Source organism: Heteronotia binoei, chromosome 9 (assembly GCF_032191835.1).
Source record: "Heteronotia binoei isolate CCM8104 ecotype False Entrance Well chromosome 9, APGP_CSIRO_Hbin_v1, whole genome shotgun sequence".
Classification (NCBI taxonomy): Eukaryota; Metazoa; Chordata; class Lepidosauria; order Squamata; family Gekkonidae; genus Heteronotia; species Heteronotia binoei.
In genome coordinates, this window is record NC_083231.1 from 97,232,732 (window position 1) to 97,244,970 (window position 12,239).

At 41.9% G+C, this 12,239-nt stretch overlaps 1 protein-coding gene across 3 annotated transcripts in view; it reads right to left on the bottom strand.

The window, feature by feature from the left end:
* Positions 1–12,239, bottom strand: part of GRID2 (glutamate ionotropic receptor delta type subunit 2) — a 1,226,781-nt gene that overhangs the window by 407,685 nt on the left and 806,857 nt on the right. For all 3 annotated transcript variants that reach the window (XR_009555818.1, XM_060247053.1, XM_060247052.1), the window contains exons 6-7: positions 11,305–11,478; positions 2,769–2,930 (exon numbers count right to left, since the gene is read on the bottom strand). Coding sequence is in view for 2 of the 3 variants with exons in the window: in XM_060247053.1 (XP_060103036.1) it covers positions 2,769–2,930; positions 11,305–11,478 (336 nt within the window). In the remaining variant the exon portion in view is untranslated. The remainder of the gene's footprint in view (positions 1–2,768; positions 2,931–11,304; positions 11,479–12,239) is intronic.

Below are 12,239 nucleotides of genomic sequence, written 5' to 3' on the forward strand. Positions count from 1 at the left end.
TAAAAGGGAGAAAAAGCCAACTCTATTATTAACTTCTTAAACTATGTCTTTCTATTTGTGTTTTGGAAATATGCATAGCAAAGTTCAGTTCCGCAAAGCAAGAACAATCAAAGGCAAGTCTGAGATGAGTTACTGACCAAAAAGATCCCTGGAACTATGCTAGATATGCTTCTTGGACTTTGCATCGAGCCATATCAATATTTGAAAGTTATAATATTTTCTAGATGATTCCCCAAAATCACTTTTTAATATCAAGTAAGAAAATCTAAATTTGTTTCTGGAGTCTCCATATCTTTCTGAGCATTCACAATAGTCCAGGCCAGGGGTGCCCAAACCTGCTTAATGTAAGGGCCATATAGAATAAAAATCAGATGTTTGAGAGCTGCAAGACATGAAAGTCAGGAAGGGAAGAAGGAAGATGGGGGAGGGGGAAGGGAAAGAGAGGTGGGAAGAAAGTCACTTCAACTTTAAATGCATTCTCCAAGCTGCTAGCTGGCTGGCTTGGCTTGGAGAAGTGATTTAAAGAGATAAATGCCTTCTCTAAGCCAGCCAATGGGGGCTTTCACCATGTGTGTGGAGTCTCTCAAGCTGCACTTTGGCCACCCTGGTCTAGACCATAAGAGGGATTTTTTAATTTTTCTTAGCCTTTTTCTGCTGCTTTCATCTCCCATCTGGCCTGCCATTTCTCATTTGCCTCACAAATGAATCATCCCTCTGAATGACTGCTGAAAATTGAGGGAGGAGTTTGTGTGTTTCTTTGATTAATTATCCTCCTTTTAAAAGGCAGAAAATAGTAGATGACATACTAGAAATGTTAGCAAGATTGACAGAGTGAAAGACTGCATGAACTCTAGAGCTTTCCAAAGTGCAAAATCCTCATATTTGTGAATGAACTGATGTCACATTGATAAATGTCAAAAACAAGCTAAACAAAGTTTTAAAACAGATAGAGGGCAGCAAACAAATCAACTCCGTGTGTATACTCATTCTGAAGCTTTTGTTAAGAAGTGTGTTGCATAGGACAGCTGTAACTTCAACACCTATGTAAATAGATCCTGGAATATACATGGATTCATACACACATGACCCTTGGTCTATCAAGATCAGTATTGCTCTGGAGTTCTCCAGGGTCTGAAGTCGAGGTCTTTCACATCACCTACTACCTGGTCTTTTGGGTTTGTTTTTTTTTTGGAAGAAGAAGAAGATGACATTGGATTTATATTCCTCCCTCCACTCAAGGGTCTCAGAGTGGCTCACAATCTCCTTTATCTCCTTTTAGAAGACTGAGACCGATTCCCCACTAGGCTTCTTCTAGGATCAGAGCTCTTTTCCCACTGATGCTTTCATCTGATTTTGCACAAGCTACCCCGGCTTGCCTCACCTCTTTCCTGCGGTAAGCAAGATCCTTTGAAAACCATTTTCTGCTTGCTGTGGGAAAGAGGCAGGGCAAGTCACAGCCTCGTGGCAGCTTGTGTAAAATCAGACAGAAGCGTTGAGGGGGGAAAGCTCTGACGCCAGAACAAGCTTATTGGGGAATCGGTCAGAGATTGAACACGGGACTTCGTGTGTGTTAAGTAGGTGCTCTGCCACTGAGCCTCTAAAATCTGCATCTACGACTGACTGCAGAGGTAGCACTGACTTGCAAATTGACATGGAAGGTAGCATGGACTTGCAAATGAACATGGAAGGAATACAAGATTGTTATCTTCATGGGTCCTTCCTGTAATCAGAAACAGGATAGGACGATTTTCTGCTTATAAGCACCACAGGTCTCGCAGCCCTATGGTAAGGAGCAGAAAACCAGATGCTTCTGCTGTTCATTGTAAAAAAGATCTCAGGCAAATATTTCTTGCCTTTACAATTACATTGCACACGTGTTTAGAGCCAGCACCTGACAGAAGTTACCAATCATGGAGGTATTTCACATGAGGAGACCCACAAGACTTCACAGGAGAGGGAAATCCGATTTCTTCCCTTACTGCCAGCTCTGGCTCACTTTACCCTCCCCTCCTGGACTCTTCCTCTTTGTCACTTTTATCCCCCACCTATCCCTGCCAGTCACCATGTTTTTGTGCACCATTATGGGCAACTTGAAGTGCCATCTAGGTTCCAGTAAGATCAATACTGTTTTAAAAAAAAAAATCTGAGCATGCTCAGACAGTGGCCTGAATCCTATCACCGCTCTAAACAAAGCTGAACAGAGTGATAAGATAGAAGCTACCACTTTGAACCTGGGGGAGGTTTGTTTTATTTGCTCATTTTTAAGATTTCTCTTCCAAATCTGGGATTTCTTCCAGGCTTATAGATCCCTTAAGAGGAGCTCTGGCTTGCACTGCTGCATGCATCCACAGGGAGGCTAACCCTCAGCAATAATCCCACAGACATTGCAGATCTCCTTAACTCTCATGCAAATCTATCCATCATGAAATATCCCTCAGTCTTCATTTTTGCATTCCATCTTTGTGGTGAGAAGAAGGGTCCTAAAGAACTTCTGACACACAAAGTTGGTAAAATCCTTGATATGGAATTTCAAATTTGTATATGCAAAAAAATGCAAGAAAGAACACATGGTGTTCTTCTGAGTCATTAAGAGAAGAAAAAATACGAACAGGAATAAATGCAGATCTTTAAAGGAGACACTCCAAGGTTCTGAAAAAACGGTTTACAGTTGTTGTTTTTAAAGGTCCAGTGTTGGAGATGCAAAAGTACATTTTATAGAAGTGAAATGCAAGAAACAGCAATTGTCCCATGGGTGGAGGAGTGCATACCTTTTTGATTGTATCCAACATGGATCTCCCTCCTTGCCATGGCTTTGAGTTCTTCCTAATGCAGGTCAGGCTGGCCATGCTGTGCCACTTCCGGTCCTCCAGCTTCTTATGGAAAGCATTTGCCAGCAAAAGCACCGTATCATATACGTAGAGGTTGGTAATCTGTCAGAGAGATTAAAAATTGATTGCAAACAGCTAGCGTGCCTGTGCTGGCAAGATTCATAAGCGGCTTGTCTCTCTGCTGTCATCGCTCAGACTTTCATTAACTTAAATGCACTGCTATGAGGGGCAGACTGCACACGCTTCGGAAAGCAAGCGGGCCACAGGGACTCCATATGCGAATGTTGTAAAATACCCTTTGCATTCGCCAAAGTTTGTGGCTGCTGCTGGAAATTCCCTCTTTCCATACTCAAACAGAAGCCCTTTTCAGAAGTTATGGTGAACAAATGTACAATCAGATATACATAAGAACATAGGAATAATAGAACAGACCTACTGAATGAGATGACTGGTCCATCAAGTCCAGCCACCTGTTTCACATGGCAGCCAACCAATAGCCCTGGAGGGCCAAAAAGCGCATGTGTTATGTATGCATATACCAGATATACTCTTGTTTCCTGCCAACATGTATAGAAGCATATAAAGCAAAGTTGTCAACACATCTCCATGCTAATGCATTTAAGTTGCCAGGTCTCTCCTGGCAACCAGCGGGGAACAGGGGAGACTTACCAAGGAAGGAAGGGAGGCGCAGGTGATGTTGCAGCAATGTAGTGATGTCACTTCTGGCATGCACAGGAAATGATGTCATCCCATTGGGAAGTTGTGGTGACACTGGTATTTGGGCAAAAACTCTGGTAAAAATGGTTTCTACCATAAAGTTTTTGCCCAAATACCAGACTGCCACTTGGACATCACTGGCATGCTGACAGCATTGTTAGTTTTTCCGGGTAGTAATGTTTGTGGAAGGCAATGGCAAACCACCCCGTAAAAACATTGTGAAAGCAACGTCACCCCAGAGTCGGCACATGCACGACACCTTTCCCCCATGTCCCAAGCTCTTGGCAGTTGCTGGGCACAGCCTGGCAACCCCAGTCAGGACTGGTATTGATGATGAAGCAATATTATAGGATCTACAGAAACATGTCTGTAAATTAAGATTGTAACAGATGGACTAAGCCTGCAGGTTACCAAATGTATATCCCTAAATTAGTTTACACTGAACTTTTTTTAAAATTAGAGGAATGATTCATTGATAGGTCTTTGGTTAAAACTCTGCAAATTGCACTTAACTCAAGATTTGAAATTTTATTTCTTTGAAATCCTAGTTCTTTTTAGTATTCTTTTTTATACCTATAATTGTCAAGTTAAAACATATAGCATAATTGCTGTGGCATGGTATAGATATATTTATGTCACCAAAATACAAAATCATAATGAATTGTTTTTTGACAGCTGACTTTAGCAGGCTTACTAATGAACCGGGGATCTGGAAAACATTTCATTTTTAGGAACTTCTTCTAATGACAACGCTGCATAGAAGGACCATGAGAAAACAAACACACTGTGATCAGTAATGAGAAAACTCAGGATATAAATTATTCCAGATTCCATGGTCATTATTCTTCCACAGAATTTTTTCCCCAGTGTAGCTACCATAACTTTACATTAGAAAAATGAAGACTTTATCACAATTCATATCAATATATATACTTGTTAATTTAGGAGCAATTTTGTGGATTATCCATCAAATTTAAATGGGGCTCTAGAGAACAGAGATCAACAGCCATTCAACAGATATTTTAAGCCTTTAGCAATAGAGCAGATGAATACTTACGACACATTCAGTCATAGATAATTCATATATGAAAGTTAATTTCTGCATCTGTAAAGCCTCTTCCCATGAACTCAGAGGAATGCTGTATTAATCATGGTAACCTCGGAACTCATTATATGGCAGCTGCTGAATGATTGCTTTATATATTTATTGCTCGTCTACCTAAACACAACAGGTTTCTTAATGTGCCACATAATTCAAGGGTTGATACTGCTTTATTGCATATTTCTCAGAAGCTGTAATGTTCTAATGGGGAATAAAAACAGGAGGAAGGAATAGAACTGACACAATGTCCAATAATGGTCCTGCTAGGAACTAATATAATAAAGTTTTTTTGTACTCGTTATTTGCCAGACTTCAGGGTGGGAGGACAAAAGGCTCATACAATGAAATTTGTAATCATGCAGCATGAGGTAAAGAAAAATGGAACATGCAGCAGCATGGAATTGTAGGAGATAGAAGTGACATGAAGATTCTTACCAGTACGTTTTACTCACTAATTCAATATAGGCCAGTGATGTTCTTGTTAAGGTCTCTGGAACAACTTATCTTTTAACAGAAGGCAACTAGCGGCAAGCAAGAGGATGTGATGGCAAGGAGAAGGGAGCCACAGAGGCAGCTGGTTTGAATCAGACACTTCTGGGTCTTGAGAGAGTTTCCAGGTAGCAAGAGGAGATCTAATGAAGTTCAAAGCTACAGGTAACTCCAAGCAAGACTTCCAAGTAACAGAGTGCAGTAGGAAGGAGAAAGAGCCAGACCACCTAGGTGTCTCCTCCAACACCCAGCTTGTCCACTAGTTAGGGTAATTTTTCTATGATTTGGGCCTAATAGAGTTGGAGGACCACCTGGTATAACTGAAGTCTGCATAGGTGGCATCTCTATTCTCAGTAGTCCAACTTTTGGCCACATCATACTTTTTGTGCAGTATCAGCCAAGGCATGCTGAAAAGGTGTATTCATTCCACTCGTATCTAGTTCCTAGCATCTACCAGAAGCATGTCTCTTGCTGCTTTTGACTCAGTGGGATTGGAGGGACATATAATGTCACTCTGGCCCACCCTCGTGCGTAGGTACTATCTCAAGGGCTGATTTTCAGCCACCCTAGTTCTATTGCCCTGCATTGACAAATATATACCCTTGGATGCATCAACAAAGTGTGATGACTAAGTGTGCATTTAGGGTCGCACCAATTTTTTTTATTTTAAAAATGTCTGTGCTGCGTCTCCTGGGAACCCAGTCCAAGGTATAGGGATAGCAGGTTCTGGGTGGGGGAAGGGGATCTCCCACCCTCAGCTCTTATTTCTTGTGACTGGTCTGGTGGCTGGTGTGTGAGAGAAAATTACTGTTGGCGCAATAGTATTTCATCACATCTGGGGGAAACCCAGAAGTGATGCTAGTATACTATAGGAATTGTCAGATGTCACGGAGTTTCCAGCAATTCCTAGAGCAGACTGATGCCACTTCCAGATTTTCTTGGAAGTGATACAATGTTGTTGCATTTCCCTGCCCATCTAGACTCCCAGTAGCAGCTGGCAACCCTACCAAGGCAGCTTACAAAATCACACTTTGTTTTTTTCTTTCTTTTCATACCCCTCCCCCCCCATTTTACCTGCAGGAAATGTTAATACTAGAATGATTTACAATTTACAAATCTGTATAGTGTTGGGAATCCATTTAAAAGATACTGAAATCGAGACTTCTGGTCTCTCTGAGGCTACAGATATAAATAAGGCTGTCCATCACCTCTTCAGCCTGATTTATAGACATCATCTCACAATATGTAATGGAGGGCTGACAGTGAACCTGAGAGGACATTAAACCTTTTTTTTATTATCGAGTGGGAGTGTACATTATATATCAGAGGGAGAATGGCCCCTTTCGACCACTAAAAAGGCTATGCCGAGAATGATGGGACCCACAAGAACAAAAGCATGCAGGATGGAAGTTGCAGCGAGAAGATGAACCAGGTGAGATTGAGCATGAAAACTGGTAGGATCCAACTCACTAACATTCAGTTTCACAAGAAAGGCACCTTTGTGGACAATTTGGAAACAGCAAGATTCTAAGCATTCAAAATGATTACTGAGCAAGGTTGAGAGGAGGCTTTCTGGCTCTTCCAGCTTTAGAAACACTGGGATCAAAAATGATTCTCCACTTATGCTGTGAGCAGAAATATGAGGCATAGTAGCACCCAGCAAACTGGAGGTTGTAGAAAGCCTTTTTTTTAAAAAAAAAAATGTGCTCCTACAGCATATTCCACAATGAACTTCACAGTTGTGCTATGAAGTGTTGTGGAATAAGCCTTATTAGTGATGAACCTGTGGTTTCATATTGGCTCAGTAAGTAGCACACTAACCCCTCCCCACCCCCCCAAAAAAGAGAGACTGTCTTGAACAAAAGTTCCGAAGCTATTAGGAGCATTTCAGCCCAAGAAATGCAATGTGGGCCCTGTTAAAATACAGTCTGAATGCTGATGAACTGAAAGCTGCCCTTGTAGATCAGGCAAACAAGATAATTAAAAACTGGATTAAAGGGATTAACACCCAGGCAGACATGGATTGTTTTGCATAATATGGATTTTTCATCATGGTACAGAATCACAAAAGTTAACATGGTTTCTGAGACACATTTGGCTGACTGTAATTCTGTTCCTTGCAGGAGGCTCTTGCTGCTCTCCAGATCCAAAAAACGTAAACAACAGTTGGATAGCAAAGAATTCTCATCAATGAGAGACTGTTTTGCTTTATATTCAGCACTTTAATATCTGTTTCTTCTGCCATGAACACTAAGGTTGAGGGGGATGATAGGGTTGCCAGATCCAGGATGGGAAACTGCGAGAGATTTGGGGATGGGACCTGGGGAAGACAGGGACCTCAATGGGGTACAATGCCATAGAGCCCATCCTCCAAAGCAGCCATTTTCTCCAGGGCAATTGATCTCTGTTGGCCCCTCCTGAAGGTTCACAACTTTAAATACTGTCTTACCAGTACAATACCTGGGCTAATTATTGCTTATTGGATAAAAAGCCCATTCCAGGAGATGAAGAACAGGCATCAGTCACCAGGTATTTACTAACTACGAATTACAATAGTCTTTGGTGCCTGTGGCTCTGACCTGCACACCCCTTTTCTGCCCTGCCCTCCTGGGTTTTTCTCCCATCTGGAGAGGCTTTTCTTTCACTCTCAGGGTAGCTTGCCGCTACCACCTGACCTTTGTAAGGAATTGCCCACTGGGAGGGTCAGGACTCCCAGCTTCCCTTCCAAGTTTTGAGGCCTTGCCTCTGTATTTCACCCTGCCCAGTGCCTGGTCACCACGGGGACAATTTACCGACTTGCACACTCCAGGAGGAATAGCCACTTGCGAACTGCCTGCCTTTCCCTTGGTGCCCCTTTTAAAATAGTGTGTCTGAGATGGTGGATGCCTGTGGTACAGAGAAGCAATGCCAACCTCAAAAATTATAAAGTATTTTAAAAAAATGTTTGCAAGCATACTTTTAGCCAGGGGTCATTTTGTAGAAAAATAGGTGGTGGAGCTCATCCAGGGATTCTTATGCAGTTGCACATACTATTCAATGGACAAGGAGGTGGAACTCTCAGAAAGGTTCAGGAGCTGTACTTCTGTGAGCTCCCACTGAATCTGAGGCCTGTTTTTAGCACAGCACCAAAATGAGCAAGGAATACAAAAGAAACAGGTAACATGCAAATCCTAGCAACCAGATGTTAAAATATAGGACAGGCTCTTTAGCTTTAAGAAGTTATTGATCTCTACAAAGACACCATCACCTTGGTGTTCCCTTCAGCTGTCCAGGCCAATCCCACAGTCAATGGCTGCCTCCTCAATTGAGTCATGTCCCCTCTCATGGCCTCAGCATCCAAGGAAAAGAAACCTCCTTCCTGTTGCAAGCAGTTTTTATTGTCTCTCTTTTCTCTTTCTCCATCCCATGACAAGGTCAAGCCAGGTCAGTTCAAATGTGTTTCCTAGGGCTTCTTCCTGAAGATTATCCCTAGATCTGTTCTAGCCTAAATTCCTCCTATCTCTGTTCCCTGATTGGAGAAGGGGAAGAGTTTGACCCACCCATTATTTCTCCCCCAAGATTTATTAGCATTTGTATGAAAGTGAGCTGAGGTACATCTGGAAAGCAATTGAACTGATTCCTCACCCCCAGCCTGTTCTCTGCCCAGAGGAAGAAAAAAAAGCCTTTTAAAAATGCACAGTGGGGCTTTGCTCAGCTCAAACCTCCCAGGAAAAAAAATGCATTTCTTCATAGAGCCAAAGACAAGAAGACAACCAGCTAGGAGAACTGCTAAGAGATAGGCCTACTCGGACCAAGAAGCAACCTCCAGCTGTTTTCCCTTTAAAAATGCAAACAGCAGCCATTGGGATCTGCCCTTTACATAGTGACTGCTAGGCCTGGGACATTCATAATTAGGGTTGCCAACCTCCAGGTGATATTATTGAAAAGCTAATCATTGCATGTAAATAATATAGTTTAGTACAATAGAAAAATTTTACAATGGTAAAATTACAATAATAAAATTTACATTTGGCAATTAGCTTTTTAATAATATTATTCTAATATGCACTGAGGTTTCCCTTTCTATTTTGCATTGATAACCTCCAGGTGCTGGCTGTAGATCTCCTAGGATTACAACTGATTTTCTGGCAACAGGGATCAGTTCACCGGCAGAAAATGGCTGCTCTGGAAGGTGGACTCTATGGCGTTATATTTGGCTGAGCTCTCTCCTGTCCTCAAACCCTGTGCTCCTCAGGCTCCACCTCGCCCCAAATCTCCAGGTATTCCCAACCCAGAGCTGGTGACCCTACTCATAAGTACTCCTATCAACTGATAGTGGGATATGATTGGACTCTATACCTAATGCATGACCTAAAAGTAATCTCCAGGTTTTTAAACTACAGACTAATATATTTTGTTTACTTTCATTCTGCAAAGGATCTGTGTGATCCCATTAGTATTTGAGGCACATCCAAATTACTCCAGGCTTATATATTTTCAGAGAGAGAAACAGCATTTTTATTCTGTCCCTGCATGCTTTGGGCTAGTGTAAGATCTTTTTGCAGCAAGTGTGGTGTAACCAAATGATGTCTGCATTATGCCTCCTCCCTCTTTCTCTGTCCATGTCAGCCTTTGGTTTGGTAAAGGATTCAGAGCACAGCTGTTGTTGTTGTTGTTTTTTTTTTTAAATCCAGCTAATAGCTGTTTTACGTACCACCACAGTTTTGGGGGGAGCAGGAATGCATAACAGACCATTAGAATTTAGTTAATAACATGCTTGGATTATCTAGGTGATAAGGTTTACATCTCTGAATAAAACCTAATTTAGCCAGCCTTGCAGTTGAGATTTAACCCTTCGCTCAGCATCAGTTCGAGATCTAAGCTGAGGTTTGAACAATGGATCTGTTAATGTGTGGGAATTTGACTGTCTAGGCTTAAACACTGAAATAATCTTTCATATTATACAGATAATGAAACTGCCCCAGGCTTGGCTGCCTCCAACAGCAATTAATACATTGGGATTTGTGGGGACTGATATGTGAGGAGATCCATGTAAACTGTTCTGAGAACATTTCAAAACAATTTCCTATTTTTGTTCACAGTTAATGACTTATGGTTGACAGCTGATATAATTTTCACATAGTGCAGGATTATCTGTAGCAATATTTTGAATATTCTTCGTATACTCTCATTTATGCTTTGCCAGGTCCCCCTCTTCTTTTTACTTTTTATACTTTCTATTGGGGGCCAGCTCCTTGATCATTTACAGTTTAGTATAGCTGTTAAGTCTGTCAGTGGCTAGACCTAATTCATTTCAGAAGCAAGCAGAATTCCATATGAAAGGGACATGCAATGTCCTTCAAATGCAATATAGGGACAGGCGGTGAAAACTTGGGTTAAATACCATAAAACCCACAACATGTGCACTAATCCATAGTTCTATAAAAACCATCAGACATAGGAAAGTGAAACTATCAAATGGTTTTGAAAACTCTTTGCTTTTATCATTCCATTTATCTGCTGAGGGTTTTTTCAGCTTTATATGTAGGGCAATTCCCAATGCATTCAAGAATGGAAGTTTTACTTTCAAATGCTCGCTGGTCATATATAAAAGTCAGTCAGGCTACAATGCTATGCCAACTTATTTGGGAATAAGTCTCATTGAATCCTGCCAAATGTAATTCTGAGTGGTTATGCCTACAGCTGTGCTGCAAGACAGACTTTCTGGCAGAGTGCATTCGGTTTTTGATACTGGCTGACCACATGTGGTTTAATTGTGCAAGACTGAAGGAGATAATTGAGTGCTTTCCTTAGGTGGCTTCTTACCACAGGCTTGGAAGTGGAGGGATGAGGCAGTAAGCCTCTTACTGCTGAGGAGAGTTTGAAATGCACACATATAGAAATACACGCATGAAACTGCCTTATACTGAATCAGACCATCAGTCAATCAAGATCAGTATTGTCTACTTGGATTGGCTGTGGCTTTCCAGGATATCCAGCTGAGGTCTTTCACAGCCCCTACCACCAGATCTTTTGAGCTGAAGATGCCATGGATTGAACCTAAGACCTTCTGCATGCCAAGTTGATGTCCTACCATTGAGCCAAAGTCCATCCCCAAATGGATGAGAAGACTTCACTGTTTTTAACACAGCATAAGAGTAGCAATGCATTTCTGTGAATAGAAAGTACCTCCATGTTTTGGGAGAAAGGGTCCTTAGGATCACACAGTGATGAAGATATTCGGTGGTTCCCACGGAAACAGCGCTGACTTATATTCTGTGGCACTGGGAACATCTGCCGAATAATGGTTAACCTTCCAATTGACTTTCTCACCAGCTCCTGCACGTCTGCATCATTTATTTCCTGCAAGATAAGGCATAATAAATATGGAGAAAATGTAAATGTCACTAACACTTTATATAGGGAAAAAAGTGCTGAAAATGTGATATTATTCCATTGCTAGCACATTTAATCAGACATGGGAAGGCTCCATCGGCCCCTATTGTAATAACCTCCCACTGTTATAATCACCTGAAACTGTTGATGTTTTCCACTGAATCTGCAGGTGTGAGAAACCCAAGAGGGAAACTCAACCGGGAGCCTATTTGGCACTCCCTTCCCAGACATATATCAAGAGTAAAGGAAAGAAATTAAAGGTAGAAAAAAGCTACAACCTGGAAGGGAGAAAGAACATTGCCAGGGGACAAGCCATTCGTGGGGCATCTCTTCTTCCAGATCATTCTGAATGACCAGTGTGGGAAGCAGTGCAGGACATCAGTATCAGGAGAGCCAAGAATGGAAGCATGTGAAGGAAGAATGGATTGCGATCCTTAGCACTGGGATCTGAAGGCTGCAGCTTAGGCAAGAAGGTTGTAAGTCTTCCTTTGACACTGAGGATAACTCTGAGGAGCAACTGAAACTTCAGCCATCCTTTAAGTAGGTAAGATGAATGAGATGAGTGCCCCAAACCTGCTCTCCTCTCAGGCCAGGAGGAGATATGGATGTTCTCCCTCACTGCTGAGTTAGACTGGAGCGAGCAGTATCAAGCAAAGAACAAGGCAGGCTGAGTGCCTGTAAAGCCACTCAGCTCAGTCCTGGTAATGGCGGCGACTTTTCAGGAGGAG